Source organism: Centroberyx affinis, unplaced genomic scaffold (assembly GCF_046629955.1).
Source record: "Centroberyx affinis isolate AG114_WGS23_722 - 3 ecotype Tasmania unplaced genomic scaffold, CSIRO-AGI_Caff_v1 ptg001773l_1, whole genome shotgun sequence".
Taxonomy (NCBI): Eukaryota; Metazoa; Chordata; class Actinopteri; order Beryciformes; family Berycidae; genus Centroberyx; species Centroberyx affinis.
The window spans coordinates 26,186-44,048 of NW_027280166.1; the positions used below are offsets into that span (position 1 = coordinate 26,186).

The 17,863-nt window shown below is 42.1% G+C and overlaps 1 protein-coding gene across 1 annotated transcript in view; it reads left to right on the plus strand.

Annotated features, from left to right (window-relative positions):
• Window positions 1–1,096: 1,096 nt before the first annotated feature.
• The window catches only part of LOC139652174 (lysine-specific demethylase RSBN1L-like), a 32,972-nt gene continuing 16,205 nt past the window's right edge, over window positions 1,097–17,863 (plus strand). The window contains 4 exon segments of the mRNA XM_071529153.1: window positions 1,097–1,721; window positions 8,778–8,936; window positions 14,387–14,967; window positions 15,524–15,682. Coding sequence (XP_071385254.1) covers window positions 1,097–1,721; window positions 8,778–8,936; window positions 14,387–14,967; window positions 15,524–15,682 — 1,524 coding nt within the window.

Sequence of the window (17,863 nt, forward strand, 5' to 3'; positions counted from 1 at the left end):
TCCTTGTTGTATAGGGCCGAGCCGAGCCTGGACACCCTGGAGGAGATGAGGACTTAAGTGAACTCCATCCCAGACAGCAGCACCTCCCGCCCCATCTATGATGAGCTGATACAGCTGCAGATGATCTTCAGCCTCTGCCTCATCCCCCCCTAAGGTGCAGCATGGAGCCAGCAGCCATCAGACTGTACAATGCTTCCTGCTTCCTGCCACTTTCTGAACCTACACCACCTCCATTCATAAATATGATCTGATATGTTCTCTTATGATAGTGCTAATCAAACAGACACCTTGCACGTTGTCTCTTTTTCTGTTTCTATGGTATCTGCATCTGGAGTATTTGAGAAGGTGAATAGTTTTTGCAGGACACATCTACATGCCTAGACACTTCCAGTACATATGTGTGCCCCCTGTAGACCTGTTGATGTGAATTTGTGCACATTTTTGCACATCCTACATATTACCCCATTTGCTATATTCATATTTATACTGTATTTGTTCTTAGCTGAATCCTGTTACTATTTGACACTACAGCTACCCAATTTCTCCACAGGGGTTATTAAAGTTTCATCTTAATTTAAGCTTAATGAATGATGAAATATAATCTTTTCAACCAATGATGATGCTCTTGAGTGTCTACACCTGTACAAAGGTGGCTGTATGATTGATTGATTGATTGATTGATTGATTGATTGATTGACAGAGTTTGGCAGATATACATACAGGTTGGTTTAAAGGCCTAGATATTTATATTATTTATATTACTCTATATTGTTGTTAATTATGTAACAGTTAGAACAGAATTTTTCCCATGATGCTTTTTGATATTGTTCATAATACTGTTTCCCTCACTGCGACATTGCTTGGAGCCTTGCTCTCCCTCCCTAGTTCCACAAAATATTACATAGCTACAGCTACTAAATCCCGCCCCTAGTTTGTCCCTGCCTGCCTGTCAGTCAAACCTCTGCCCCGCCTCTTCTCCGGCTGCCTGTCAGTCAAGCCTCTGCCCCGCCCCCTCCCTGCCTGCCTCAGCGCCTCGCGCAAAAACAGCAGCGGTGGCCGTTGGGGGAAGAGAGTAAATAGAGAGAGAAGCCTCAAGATGGCTGACTCGCTGGGCTCCATTCACCTCACCGGGGCTGCTACTGCGGTAGCCACGGCAGTCGCCTCCGCCAAAAGCCAGCTCGTCAAGCCGACCGAGGCTAAAGGAGCCCCGGACAACCGCTCTCAGTCTTCCCGGGAATTCAACCCGCCACCGCCCAAGAAGGTCCGAGTCGAGGAGAGGAGCGTTAAACCCAAGAAACTCAACAGGGAAGGAGGAGTGGGAGGCAACAGTAGCAGTAAAGAGAAGCTCCAGCAGCCGCCGAAGCAGAGTTGTGGCAACCCAGGTTTGTGGAGCTTCAGCCCGGCCAAGGCGAGCAGCATCAGCCCCTCGGTGCCTGCTGGTGGATCCCAACCACCGACCAACATACACAAAGTCTTCAAACAGAGCGATTTCTTCCTCCATAAAGCGCCTTCCTCCTCCAAACCCAAGAAACCTAATAAAGATAAACAGCGGGAGAAAGAGAGGGAGAAGAGGAGAGGAGGCGGAGAGGAGAAAAAGAAACATAAGCTGTTGACCGCTGGACCTGGGAGTAGTAATAATAATAACAACAACAATATCAGCGGATTTATTAACATTTCTGCAATGAAGAGAGAAAATGGGGAGGTCATATTGCCACAGAAAGGTAACGTTAGGCCCGTATACTCTATTTTCAATGGCAATGTGCGCTTTTACGCACGTAAACAATTAACTTTGTGTGCTGATATAGCGAATTCATAAAGTTTTTTTGGCCTGTGTTTATAGTCAGTGTGCTGCCCCTTTAGCTGCTTAGCTTATCGTGGATTCAGCCACTTGGGATATGAACATGTGGCCCTGAGTGTGCAGTTGTCTGCCTCGTAATTTGTCTGGACAGTCCCATTTTTGGACTACTGTTTCAAAAACGTTTTTAAATGTTGTTTAGGCTCAACCAGAATACGTTGCTGTTGCCTTTATCCACGTTTGACAAACTGGGAAGCTTTACATATCGAGTTTAGTGGTTATTTAGTCAAGTTTAGACGTTATTTCCACAGGCTATGGCTGCCTGCCTTTTCAGCCTATTCACCCGCTCGTGAACCCTCGAGCTCCACAGCGTTCCAGGGCAGTAGTCGCGCGACCTGGTTGTTACATGGTGACCAGCTGCTCTCGTGCTGCTGCAGAAATGTTGCGTTGTACCACTGATCTTCACGTTGTAACACGTTTCTTTTGCCTATATATCGCTAGTTACATCCAAAAACATCGATATGATAGTGCGGACCTAATAGGCACCGTTATAAACAAGCTATAATCTCTGTCACGACAGTAAATTGATTTAGCTAGATTATTTTTTATTTCGTATCATTAATGCGCCTTTAAAATTTTGATTGCCTTTGGAGAGGATTATGTATTAAAAACTGCACGTTGTTGTCATAACAATATGACAGCCGCCCGCCATTATAGGGTAAGTGTTGTTTTGGTACAGCACCACGCCCCCCTCTGTAACCCTAAGCTATATGGGAGACAGAACGAAGCCAGGCAGATCTGTAGCTTGTTTATACTCCATGTTCCACAGTTGGACAGGCGTAGCATGCTGTATTAATCACTCCTCCATTCGTTTACTGTAACGTTGAAACATTTATTAGAACACTGAAACATCGTACATAAATATTTTATATCCTAATATAGCTCTATATATCTAATGACTTCAGGCCGTTTATCACATAACAAATACGCTGTGTATAGCCAGAATAAACCATCTTATTATTTTATAAGATAATATTAAGTTTATTGGTCCCTTAGGGGAAAATGTGATGAATATTTGAACACAAAGCTGAAGCCACACATGTCTGTTTTATGGCTGTCTCATCAATGGACATGTGTGTGTTTTCGTTTTCGTGTGTGTTTGTCAATGTCAAACGAAAGTGTTACAAAGTGTGTGTTTTTGTGCATGTACTGTATATGCACATGCTTCTTTTTGTGCGTTTATCACTGACACACTAGCAGGGTCACTGAGTGGACGTGTGTGATGCCACCCGTTTCCAGTTGGCTAGTTTAGGAGGTCATGACATGTTTTGAACAGCCACTGCAGTCAGTGAGAACACCAAACAAGCCTTGTTGTTGGCCTATAGGCTTTCTACATTATCTGAAACCAGTCTTGTAAATGGGCTATACTGTGTGTCTATATTTTAAATAAGCAAAAAGGTGACAGGCCATGATTTAGTTATTTTTAGAATGTCTAAAAGGCGTTGTTAGGCATGACACAAAGCAGAACAAATTGTAATGAAAAAAGAACATAAATGTTCAATAAATCTTGTATTTTCATTCAATAATAATTAAATAATAATTTCAGTAAAAAAAAATATTTCTCATCGTATGAGTTTTTTGCCCACGGACCAAAGAGCACCCTCTTACAAAACCCACCAGTAGCGCTCCTATATCTGCTTTTCACTTCAATAATTTCAGTAGATTTTGTTCTTCTGCCAGGCATTACAGCTCTAGTACCGGTATGAGTGGTAATTTGTGGTTAACATATTAATTTTCGAATGAACTATTGGCGCTGTTTGCAGGTGTGCCGTTACCAATTATTTTACAATGGCTTTGAATATGACTCAGCCAATTATACTAGAAGACAAAAGCTATCCTATACTACACTGTTTCATAATGTACTGTAGTTGTCATTGTATTTGTGATAAGGTTGAAATAGAAAATACTGTTTTATTTTACAGACCTGTTGTTCAGTTGCCTAAATGTCAGAGAGGAAGACTGCAAGGTTGCAGGATTTGAATCCCTGGACCCAGCTGGGAAATGTGGATGGGGGAATTAATAATGCCCCCCCCCCCCCCCCCCAATGCCCCCACCCCTCTAACTGTATGAATGTGAAGCCGGGTGTTGCTGAAAAAGAGCATTCATGCCTAACAAACCTGGATACATTAAGGATTAAAATGCTCCATTCTCAGCTGGATTTGCCTACAAATAATGAAACTAGAGTGTGTCAATTTTCTTCCTTGACATACTAAAGAGGATCAGTTTTCTTCCTTGACTCTGTGACATAGTTGCCTATAAACTCAATCTTAAATTGACATTGGAAATTGTCCATTTGGTTTGGATCCTTTCTGGATAGTGGACTGGATAACTCAGTGTGTTTTCAGCATGCACTTAGTCACATGCTGCAGGTGTTGAGTGGCCTAATGGTTAGAGAATCTGCTCCTCAACAGGAGGACCTGGGTTCAAGGCCTTGTGCAGGGAAGTGTCCTTGAGCAAAGAGACTTAATCATTTCCAGCTCCAGGAGCGCTGCGCTGAAGATGATTCTGCTCTGACCTTCTTGGAGGGGAGAATTTGTCTACAAGGATCAATAGAGTATCACATTATCACAATAATATTATTAATGGTGGGTTTGCTGTTTGAGCTAGGCTTAAGGCAAACAGTGGCCATTGGTTACATTTGGAACTGAAATAAGAGACATGAGACTGACAAAGTACAGTGAACGAGGAAACCAAGAAAAAGCTAACTTTAATCAGGAGAAAGATTACAAGAATAGGGAAAAATAGCCTCTAACCACTAGGCAGAGTGGTCTAGTCTTCAAGAGACTGTTGTGGTCTAACTGGAAGGTCCCAGGTTTGATCCCCAGTGATGGCGAGTGAGGCAGAGTGGTCTAGTCTTCAAGAGACTGTTGTGTAACTGGAAGGTCCCAGGTTTGATCCCCAGTGATGGCGAGTGTCCACCTGGGTGACGTGGCCTTGAAACTGAGTTTCTTACCAGGTCCTGGAGAAAAAGAAAAAGCATAGCAGTATATATTTTTAATTGCTAAATTGAAGTCAGAAACATCCTCAAGCTGTGTTGTTCACATTTGTGCACTGATGCTTTGTTTCTGTGAAGCCCACACATTCCTCCACAGAGTACTAGCGCAGCGCTATTTGAATTATACTGTGTGTTAATTGTACTACAAAATTAGATGGGAGAATGTCCTTTTGATTAAAACACACAAAGTGTTTAAAAAGTAACAGTCTGTGAGCACTCAAGTCAAGTACTCTAAGGTCAAGCGAAACTTTGTTGTCCCTGCAAGAGAAATTCTTTGGGTCAAGTGCAAGCCAAGATGTCAAGTCAGGTGCCCTTTGATCTCTCTAAATAAACCTAAATTCCAGTTACTTTATGGTGCAGTAGTTGTAGTTTACAAACTGCCGACCTCTGGCCTTCTATCTGTGAAAGCTTTTTCTCTGTTAGAAAGAGTGAAAACCACCTGCTGTGTTCACCTTCACATCCTCCTACTGCTCGAAACACCAAAGAACAAAACAGACAAAAATACAGTGGTGTGAATTTTCAGTTTCAGACCCATTCATTTCTGATTCTTTTTCACTTCTGTCTTTGTTGTGTTATCCTGTCCACACCTCTGAAAAAAACTTTGACAGGACATGTGGCCGTTTTCGGGATTGAACTTGTAACAAGCTTATGAGATGGTCTCTCTAACCACTAGACAACCCTGTCTAATACTGCCCCGTCTTTGTCAGCGTGGTTCTCATGAGTTCAAAAGAAAGTTTCTCTTCATTTTAAGTGGAGACTTTTCTCACCAGCTGTGATAATGCAGCATTTTCCCCAGTGTGTTAAAGGCCAGACCAGCCACCTGGACTAATTTATCTCTCCTTCCCATTGGAAAACTAAATGTATCTAACCTAAGTTTTGCTGGCAATGTTTATATCAAATAATTATGTAGTTATGTTTTCAAATTTCCTGTCAGATTTTATCATTTTATTAATTTAGTGCTCAATGGATTCATTTGTCATTATGCTGCCATTAATCTGGCACTGAACCTGTCAGGCCTCCAATGTAGGCAGCTTCGTCCGGGTTTGACAACTTTTCTTAGGGAAACCATGAGTATATAATATTATTTTTGCATAATATTTTTTTTTTCTATTTTTCAGTTGTGAAGTCCTCAAAATTAAAGGACTAGCCTAAATTGATGTTTTTAATTTCACTGTTTTTTTTTCTCTTCATCAGACAGAGGTTACATTTATCATGCAAAAAATGGTTTGTTAGCATTCTTAGCATTCCTTATTTAAACCGAGGGGCATGGCTAGCTACAAGCTAACCAGTGAAGAAAAACGACCAACTAAAATTCAAAATGTCAAGGTATTCCTTTAGACACTCGTATTTAGTCGGTAAAAAGTGGGTACTGATGTACCTTTAATTCTCCTACTGCCTCCCTTAAGCCTTTTTACTTTCAAAGCATTTTCTCCTTTGATCCTGCAAACAGTGAGTCCAACCCCACTGTGTTCACTTCGACACTCTCCTACTCCCCACGTCTACAGGAGAGTGAACACTCTGAAAACACAGTTTCCTTTTCAAGACGGATCTGACCGAGTTCAAAAGAAAAAGTTCTTTCGAAAGGAAAAGGAAAAAAGAAATGCCAAAAAAAGAATTACAATGGGAAAAAAAAACATAAAGAAGGGTCTTTATTTCTTTATGGGGAAATAAAAGAAAAAAGAATCAAAGCATGCAATATATCAAAAACAATAATACATATAATTTATAAATAGAAATAAAAATAGTTATTTTGGGAAGGAGAGAGTTTTCTTAGCTTGGCTGGAGGTGAGAGGTGCTGGTTCTCAGGAGAAGTGTGTGTGTGTGTGTGTGTGTGTGTGTGTGTGTGTGTGTGTGTGTGTGTGTGTGTGTGTGTGTGTGTGTGTGTGTGTGTGTGTGTGTGTGTGTGTGTGTGTGTGTGTGTGTGTGTGTGTGTGTGTGAGTGTGTGTGAGAGGGAGAGGTGCTCATCAAATTGGATTCTTACAGTGTCCACACACCTAGAAATAAGTATTTCAGACAACACTCTATCTGTGTGAGACAGAGAGATCTGTTTTTTCACAGTTTAGAGCTGCAACGATTAATCGATTAATTGATTTGTTGTCAACTATTAAATTAATCGCCAACTATTTTGATAATTGATTAATCGGTTTGAGTAATTTTTAATAAAAATAAGTCAAAATTCTCTGATTCCAGCTTCTTAAATGTGAATATTTTCTGGTTTCTTTACTCCTCTATGACAGTAAACTGAATATCTTTAGGTTGTGGAAAAAACAAGACATTTGAGGACGTCATCTTGGGCTTTGGGAAACACTGATCGACATTTTTCACCATTTTCTGACATTTTATAGACCAAACATCTAATCGATCAATCAAGAAAATAATTGACAGATTAATCAACAATGAAAATAATCGTTAGTTGCAGCCCTATCCCAGTTTAAGCATGTAGCTGTTCTCATCCAGAACAGCTTACAATGAGTGCAACAGAAGAGTGAGCTCCAATTTCTAGACCTGCAATAGTAAGGAGGGCAAGATTCAGAGAGCCACCGCAACCTGAGAAGAGATGTAACAAATATTCCTTTAACACTAGAATGATCATGTAAGATAGAGAGAGTACTAGGAAAGGAAATACGTACCGAGGAGAAAAGGTAGAGAGGACTTCACAGCTCCAAGACGGGGGCATATTAAAGCAAGTACAGTGGAACATGAGGGAGAATGGGGGATGTGATTCAGGAAGGAGAGGGAAACATGAGGTACTTCTTGAAGAGATTGAAGTTTTCAGGTCAGGAGTGAAGACAGGGAGGGACTCTGCTGTCTTGACAGGAATGGGAAGTTTGTTCCATCGTTGGAGAACCAGGAGAGAGATGAGTAGAAGCTGGGTGGAGCGATGACTTTGTTGCAGCAGTGTAGGGAAAGCTAAGCGTCCGGTTGTAGCAGAAGTGAAGTCTGGACATGGAGGATGAAGCTCCAAATATCTCCACAAGAACAGCAAACTTAGAAAAGTGGTCTTATATGAGGACCGTTTTGGGGATGTTGCAAGATTAGATTAGACTAGATTAAGGAAAGGTTAAACGTAATGGCTAAGGTGAAGAGCATGAACTTGGCTTTGAGGCTATTGATTTTTTGCTGACACTGCAGTCATGTTCTCTTGTGGTCACACTCAGGTCGCATTGCCACGTATCAGATATGTATCGGATCTAGGGCTGAAAGATAGACAAAAAATGTTTTTATTATTATGTAATTATTTGACAGAATATTGCAGTTGCGATTTAAACTGATTCATAATATCAGTCATGACAAGTTTTTCATACATGACATTTGTACATGTATATTTATATTATAACTTAAAAATTGTTTAAAGAAAAGTGATGTTGTTAAAAAAAAATAGATGTCCCTGTGTAGGATTTGAGTATGATTGAATTTTGAGTATGATGATTTTCACCAATATTGTATTTGATTCATGGACCAAAGATTATCTGGAGCTCTAAAACACCTTGTTTAGAAATCCATTTTGGACGCCCCTCTCTCTTAAGCAATTCATTGCAGCCTCTGCAGTTTGGAAATTGCAAGTTCATATTGTGATTTCAAATTTTTTTCCCCCGATTAATTGTTCAGCTCTAATCGGATCTACTGTAGGACCACATACAAATGTGACCCGAATCGGAATTAAAAAGATCAGGTTCCATGTGTTTTTTGGTGTTCACACTGCTGATCTGTGTCACATCACATGTAGGCAAAAAAAACATCTGATTTGGGCCACTTCCACCTGTAGTGTGAACGTAGCCATAGTGAGAGTTCAGATACAGGGTCAGGGAATTGATTCAAGCCAAAGGACCTTTTTAACAAACATAATAAATGTGTGTGTGAATGAGTAAATCACGCCTGTGTTTCTACCATCAAGACCTCAAAAACCTCCACTCTTTCTTCCACAGAACACTCAAATAAGGACAAGGCGAAAGAGAGGGATAGAGAGGAGAAGGAGAAGAAGAAGGTCAAAGAGAGAGAGCGGGAGAAGGAGAAGGAGAAGAAGAAACACAAGGTGATGAACGAGATCAAGAGGGAGAACGGAGAGGTCAAGCAGCCACTGAAAGGTTGGTGGAAACACACACACACACACACGCTGTTTTATTTGAATCCACTAAATTATATGAGAGTTTACATAAGATTCAGATATTATAGAAGTTCAGCCTGACTCAAGGACATTTATACAGTATTTAAAAATATGTGAAGGATAGGATTTGCCAGAGAGCTTCTGATACAATAATACTACAATACTTAAGAGTATTGTAATGATGATAGTATTGAGATTTAATACTGAAATAGATTGGATTCATGTGTTGTTTTCTTCATTTAACTACAGAAAGAAGCTGAAATAATTTTCTTTAGGTTATTAACATGTCAATATTATAATTGTTTGGGGAATCTGTGGGCTAAGCTGCGTATCACACAGGCTACTTGTAATATCGTAAGTTCAAATCTGGCTCTCATCTTCCCTGTCACTCTCCACAGTATGCGGTTTAATAAAGCAGAAATGCCTTGATAATCATACTAAAAAATAGAATGCGTTGAGTAGAATCAATGAAACTGGGACAGATCTCACAGAAATCGTCTATTAGGCATTACTAGAGACCATTACTATGAGCATTTAGCGCTTTCAGTCCACTGGGAAACGCACGCGGTTAAATCTCATCACGAATGCCTCACTGAAATGCACCTAGAGTTATAAATGATGTTTCCCCACGCATAAGTGCACCCTGTTGCACCCATACAGGCGCATTTCAGTTCCGTAGAGGTGCACTAGAAACCTGCTGGTGAGCTACCCGAACGCATTTGGTACTGGCCCACTTTCACGGGGTGCTGTATGTCATCATTATGTATAACATGCAAGCAGCGTACACAACTGCTCAGTATCCCAGTGGGTGTTGGAAAGGTGCTGATACTATATTGTCCCCATAATAGGCCCAGCCCAGTACAGCACGGAGCCTGTGTGGTGCATAAACTCTCAAAGTGTGCCAGTGGTCACAACTTGTTTTTTTTGCTCCCTCAGGAATTTAGATCCCTGGCATTAGGTTGACCCTCACACCATGCTACAATTGGTCCTCACACTGTGGGATTGCACCATAGGTTTATTTAGCCTGGCCTGCTGAGTGTGTCTGTGTGTGTGTGTGTGTGTGTGTGTGTGTGTGTGGGGATGCTGATTGCACTAGCGCCTGGTAGCCAGGATTGTAACACGAGAAGCTGAGAGACAAGCCAGGGCAGTGGCATGCCTGCCCCTCTCTCCAGCCTCACGCTCTCTCTCTCTCTCTCTACAGCTCTCTCTCTCTCTCTCTCTCTCTCTCTCTCCATCAGTCTCCCACTCTCTGTCTGTCTTCCCCACTTTTGCGCTCTGTTTTGCTTTTTTCTGTCTCTACCCATCTCTCTGTCTTTCTGTCCTCTTTTTTTTCAAAAGACAGGATTCAATTCAGTTCAATTAAATGAGGCTTTATTGGCGTGACCATGGTGAATTTGCAGTATTGCCAAAGCACATTATACTGTAATGCACTAGGACAAAGTATGAATAATGTGAATATTATCCGCAAAAGAATATCAGTATAATACCAGCAAAACAAACTCAACATTAACAATGACTTGGATGGAAGGAAAACAAGAACTATAAAGGGAAAGTGAACATAACATAGTTCTCTTTCTCTAATTCTTTTTCTGTCTCTCTCTCCTACTGTGTGCCTGTCTTTGCGTGTGGTTGATATATGTGCGTATCTTTGTGTGTGTGTGTGTGCATGTACTGTATCTTTCAATGTGTGTTTGTGCGTCTCTGTATATGCCTGTGTGTCCTGCTGTGTTTTACTTTATGAAAGCAGTGCCCAGTTTCGCTGTTAACCTTTTGACAGTCGTGAATTATTTGCGAAGAGGGCTGTCATGCCAGCTGTGTGTGTCTGTGTGTTCGTGTGTGTGTGTAATCTGAGCCTCACCACAGAAGTGCAGCACCAGTGTGTGTGTTTTTTTTGTTTTGTTTTAAGACTTGACCTTTTTAGACAGACAGAAACACACTCACTTACACACTCTCTCTCTCTCTCACACACACACACACACACACACACACACACACACACACACACACACACACACACACACGGATACTGATCTTGATTATCACAGTGTTCTAAAGCTCCAGCCGGACTTGCAGTGTGTGTACGTGCAGGTATGCCATGACCACACTGTGACATTTCAAGGAATTAGTAAGGCTTTAGTCACATAACATAGCCAGTGGTTATAGATGCCAATTACAACAGGATGGTCTGGCCCGCCATTTCAATCTTCCTGCTGTCTGTGGGATGGACAGGCAGTCCCTGTAGTGTTGATTCATCTTCTCCCTGCGAGTGTAATGTTAGCCTGGGGAGAATGGGAGATGTGGAGTGAGAGAGGAGAGGTTTAGAGAGAGTGAGTGTGTGTGTGTGTGTGTGTGTGTGTGTGTCTGTGTGTGTGTGTGTGTGTGTGTGTGTGTGAAGTTTACAGTCATGGTAAGAGAGAGTTAGGTATTTAATCATTTGTGTTTACGATAATAGAGATGGAGAGCAGGCTATTTAATCAGACTGAAGAGAGAGAGAGAGGAGGAGGTACTCCACCAGAGAGAGTAAGTTTACAGTAATAGAGAGTGAGGCATTTAATCAGAGAGTGTTAAGTTTACAATTGTGGAGAGTGACGGAGACAGGAAGTGAAAGTTAGGAATTTAATCAGTGTGAGAGTGTTAAGTTTACAATCCAAAAGAGTGACGGAGAGAGAGCCAGCCAGAGAAAACAACATGTATAGGAAATCAATAAGCAGCAAACAGCCATTCTGACACTAAGACTGATTTACTACCACTGAGCCTCTGTGTGTGGGTGTGTGTGTGTGTGTGTGTGTGTGTGTGTGACTCACAGAACTTATCTGACCTTACATTGATCATGACCGTCTAGCCAACTGTCCCAGTTGCACATATGTGTGTGTGAGAGAGACACAGTGTATTTGAGTGTGTATCTGTATCCTTGTGAGGACCTCATTTCATAAATGCGAAAGGAAAATTACACACATTAGAAGCCTGATGATGGGCTATTTTACTTTTACTGGCATGTTTGATCTGACATGTTTTTTCCAGAACAACAGACAGTGAGTGGGCAGGTAGGGATTCACTGTCTTGCTCTTGGACACTTCAACAGGACATGTGGCTCTTGATGACCGGAAATTAGCTGAATTTAACCTGTGACGTTTTGGTTATGAGACAGTCTCTGACCATTAGGCCACCCTCCTGGCTAAGATGGGTGTCAGGGTAAATGGGCGGTGGGGTTAATGTGAAATGAATGTTGACCTTTTGTTTTTTATCTGTATTTCTGTCATTTGTTGCTCTCTAAAGCTCCTAATTCTGTGACAGAATGATGCAGGTTTTGCTTCAAGTGCTTTTATAGATAAATTCAGCTTGACTTTAGGGGTTAATGTTGCAACGAGTTCGATTCAAGTCAGGCTAAGGGTAAAGGCTGGATGTGAATTGATAAAAGTTGAGGTTTGGGGCTGATTATTGTTAATGAAAGGACATCATAGATGTAGAAATACGTGTGTGTGTGTGTGTGTGTGTGTGTGTGTGTGTGTGTGTGTGTGTGTGTGTATTTGGAGAAATAGGGGGAGGGGTGACTTGCGGGTTAAAGAGCTTTTGGATTTGTAGCCAGGGTATTGTACTGCAAATACCATCTCTGTATTGCTCTCCCTCTCTCTCTCTCTCTTGCTCTCCCACTCTCTCTCTCTTTCTTGCCCTCTGCTTATTTTCACTCCCTGTCTCTCAGTCCTGCCTTATCTGGTGTTGAACGTGTGTAGGGTACAAACTAGACTGAAGGTGTACGTGTGTGTGTGTGTGTGTGTGTGTGTGTGTGTGTGTGTGTGTGAGCGAGATGGCAGTCGATGTTGGAATTATGCTGAGGCAGCAGGACCTCTATCAAAGCGACACGCATGTGCACACACTGATACACATATGTCCACAGGCTAACTACATGCTAAGAACACATTCTTACATAACCGCTGGGCAAGCATGAACCAGCTATCAACACATGCAAATCGTTATGAACCGCCCTGGCACACACACACCCACACACACATGCACACACACACAGAGTAGCACCGTATGTAAATTTGCATGCTACACCTTGCCCTGCCACAGGCATTAGAGATGGACGACCATGTACAGTATTATATCTGTGCAGATATGCTACTGGAAAGTGTGTTTCCCTTGCTTGGTCTTATCTACTTTTCTCAAGGGATTCCATTTTGGGGTTCTTCATTTTATATACATATATACATATATACAGTACTGTGCTTAGGCACCCTAGATTTTTTATATAAATTTCTTAGAAGTAATTCTGTTTTTGAAGACAGAATCACCTTTGTTTTTATAAATATTAAAGATTGACTGACGAATTTCAGCTAGTAACATTATTTTCCAAAATGGGTCTACAGCAGTGGAAGAGGTATACGTAAAAAAAACTGACATTTTCGGTATGCTATTCTTTGCACTGGCATTTTTCACTGCTTTTCCAAAAAATAGAGGAACCATGACAACCATAGCATGGGACTGAAACATTTCACCTCTAACGAGCCAATCGGCAGCAAATATGTCAACCTGTGACTGTTTACTGTGTGAGGCAGGAATAACTGAATAGGAGCCGTCACTCAATGGACTGTAGGTTTTGAAAGGTGCCTATTCATTTAATCATTCACAGACCATTAGGCCACCCTCCTGGCTAAGGTGGGTGTTAGGATAAATGGGTGGAAGGATTAATGTGAAGCAAATGTTGACTTACTGTTGAAATACTTAAGAAATCTTGAAGAAGCATTGATGTATTAATATTAAAGAAGCACTGATAGTGTGCAGGGAAAACTAAGGAAATACAGAACATGTTATCATGTGGTTTACAGCTGTCTTCTGATAAATTAGTTAGTGCACCCCATGTTGCTTGATTGTACGAATGATGCAGTCACCCAGCGGGCCAATCAGCAAGTAAATGTAAAAAGTCTTAGGGGGAAAACTGTTTTTCAAGAAACTCAAAATGGTGGAAAATCAAGTAGGGTGTACACTGATGGTCCTGGAGGAAAATTTGTGGAGCAAGTGTAGCTGGGTAATTTAATGTTGTTTGAACCTGCTGTGTGGGAGATGTGTGTTTTTTTCCCCTGTAATTGTAGTGCCCCCCTTGGGATAATCAGTGTAACTTTGAAAATACCGGAATGCAGCGGTGCGATGCATCATTCCCCCAATTTTTATCAAAATCGAGTGGTTTCTGAGACAGTGCAGGAGGAGGGGGATTTTGGGGGGGGGGATTTGGGGGGATTTGCGGGGGGGGGGCACCATCAGAGTTTTACGAGGTTTGGGGTAACGGTTCGTCTCACCTCGTAATTCAAGCATTTTCAAAATTACATATATTTCTGTGGCAGTCCACTATATCCACCTGTACCAGACAGTATTTGCTCTTATCTTATTTCTCTCTCTCCATCCCTCCCTCTATCTCCCTGTCTCTCTATCCAGTCGAAAAAGAGAAAGCCAACATCAACTCAGAGGAGCTGCAGATCAAAAAAGTCAAGAAGAAAAAGAAGAAGAAACACAAAGAGGGGGAGAAGCACAAACGCGTGAAGATGTACCACCGCTCCAGCCAAACCATCTGCGCTGGCCTGCTTCTCCTCCCTCCCTCCTCTCCCTCTTCTTCCTCATCCTCCCATCCCAAACACACCTCCTCCTCCTCCTCCTCGTCTCCATTCAAACCCCCGCTCCCTGTTCACCCTCCTCCTCATAACAACAAAAACTCCCACCTCCCACCATCCTCCTCCTCTCCTCCTCCTGCCTCCAAATCCCTCTATAATTCCTCCCTCCCCAACTCCCTTAACTCTCCGGTATCCTCCCTAAAGACCCCCCACGCTTCACCAACCAAACACCATCCTGGGATGGCAGGCCTGGAGTTTGCCCCCTACATGCACATAGAGACCCAGCCTAACGGAGGGGCCCTGGTGGCCCACGCCTACACGTCCCAGCTGTCCTCGCTCTCCCTGGGCCAGAGGCAGAGATTCGCGCAGGAGTTTGTCACCTTGGCGTTCAGCGAGGACTCGTCCCAGGTACAGTATGCATGTAGGTCAGACTGATCCGTGGATGTTGAGTTTAATGCATTGCGGTGCAGCTGCAGTATAGCGCCCACTGTTGGAACATTGCCACCACACATCTGGTTGAGGTAGTGATTTATATATATATGTAAATATTTTTACTCAAAAATGTGTTGTCTGAATGGTCCAAGTTAGGGAAAGGGTTAAATTAAGGCATTTTTTGATGAAGGTTAAAGCCCTGATCTGTGATTGCAGAATGCTGCCCTCTATTTCCTCACTACTGGCTTTGTTTACAGAGAGATGTATTGAATTTTAAATATTTTTTTCACTCTCAAATTTATTGTCAGGGCTTGATCCGAGGACTGGCAGTATGTGACAGCTAAACATGCGTGTTACGTGTAAATGAGGCTGGAAAAGCTGGGTTTACACTTGTAATATTTGTAAACAGTGAAGTAAAGTACAGCTGTAATTTTGAGTTATGATCGGTTAAGAAAGTATTATGTGAATAGACCCAAGATAAGAACCCCTGATGTAATGTGTTTTGAACTGATTTATGGACTGTGTTTTCCAGGCAGCCAACTATGTCATGGGGATCGTCCACGGAGCAGCTACCTACCTTCCTGACTTCCTGGACTACTTCTCCACCAATTTCCCCTCAGCTCCGGTCAAAATGGAAATATTGGGAAAGAAGGATATAGAAACCACCACTATGGCTAACTTCCACTCTCAGGTTAGGACAGACATGCTCGCACACACTGGGAATGTCGGGTGGATGGATGGATGTACACGATGCTGCAACTGACAATCTAGATATAAGGAAATTCAGAAGCATATGTATATGGTTGTTTGCATTTGGTTGTTCAAGTATGGAGCTGTAGAAGCAGAAGGCACAGAGCAGATGGTGACCTTTTTGATATGAAAAGTGAAGGACAAGATATGCGCCTATAGGGAGCATTTTAAATATTCACTGATTAAACATATCATGCACACAGACAGTTGGGAAATACACCTCCACGCTACAAACAGAACTGTAAGTGTTTCCAAGGCTCTTACTTCCCGTGGAGGCTCTTCTTTATGTATTCCCTTTGATTAAATATCAGCTTTTTCCCAAACAGACAATGAACACAGGATCAATTCAGAGACCGACATACCACAGCCTTCTCCTGACATTTATACTTCTGTGATGTGCTGCATGCAATCTGAGGGCATGTGATATAATGCACATGCCATTTGATCCTGTGAAAATGTCAAAACCTTCTTTATAAATTAAGTCCTGTGATGCATTACGCACATTTATGAAGTCACATGATGTAGTACATGTAATTTGAAGTCATATGATGGAGTACGGAGAAGTCAGGTGATGTAATAGCAACGGCTGATTCACTCCATGATATACCACAATTTTATCACAGCTGGCTTTGTGCTCACACTCTCTCACACACACACACACACATACACTCTTACCTTCTGGCTCTCTCTCTCTCACACGCATGCACACACACACACACACACACACACACACACACAGTATTAGACTATCACTGCGGGAGTCTCTTAAGGAGTAGTAGAATCTGCTGATGTGATGGAAATGAAGTGGACACATGCATGTATCTGAGGCAGAGGCCTAGTTAACTAGAAAGGGCTCCATTGGAGCTGCAGAAAAAAATTGCACACTACAAATCGTATCTTGGATCATTTATCTTAATACGCACACAGGTGCGCGCACACACACACACACACACACACACTCAGTATCTGTTTGAAAGCTGTAATATTGCTGGCTCTGCATTTCAAACAGGCTGTGTTGCTGGGAATCATGGTTAGTGGACTCTGTGTGTGTGTGTGTGTGTGTGTGCATGCTATATACAAGTGTATATTGGTGCATGTTCACATAGATTTGCGTAATAATTGCTTTGCTGGTTCATGCTTATCCCGTGACTATGCAAACGTGTGTCATTAGCATATAGTTAACTCGTGGACATAAAGAGTGTGTGTGTGTGTGTGTGTGTGTGTAGTCTGTCATGGTCAGTTGTTTGGCTTGACCTTTGTGTGTGTAAATTGCCATTCTGTTTGTGTGTGTGTGTGTGTGTGTGTGCACATGCATGTGTGTGTCTGTGTGTAAGTAATAAAATGAGTAAATAAGTAATAAGTAAATAATTGAGTATGGGTGTCTGGGTGTGTGCATATATAATGCACGTGTATGTTTGTCTCAGTCATCTTGTGTGTGTGTGTGTGTGTGTGTGTACATATCTCAATGTCTGTGTGTGTGTGTCTTGATATTAACCCATTTCCTAGCAACCCATTTTTTTTATCCCTGAAAATAGAGATTCATGAAGAAAGGAGGTTGATGGGATGGATGGAGGAAGGGAAAGAGGGTGGATGGGATGTTAAGAAACAGATGGATGGATGGATGGATGGACAGATTATGGTACAAGAAGAGAGAGTGGATGAAGGGTTATTGGGAGACAGAGGGATGGAACGGAGGAAAAGACTGGAAGACTGCTGAGTGAGGAATGACTAAGACTGAGGGAAGAGGATAGATGGTGAGAGGGAGGAAGAAAGAGGGATAAAGAGAAACATAAAAGAGAGATAGGGGGGAGAAAGATGCAAGTTGTATTGTTGTGGTCTTAACCATCTGGTGAAAGCATCTGTCTCCATCTGTCCAGTGAAGAACAGCTTTAGGTGTTTTCACTGATGTCTGTGTTTCTTGGAGTAAATGACAACATTAACAACAACAACAGTGGCAGAGGTGTGTGCAGTGCAGAAGTGGGAATTGGACTAATTTCAGTGCTACTTAACCCAAGGGAGCAAAGGTTAAGTCAGGGCAAGAAAGAGAAAAAAAGAAAGCAAGAGGCCATATGAGAGAAAAAAGGGAGCGGGGGCGAGAGCAAGAGGTGAAAGATGGAGAGGA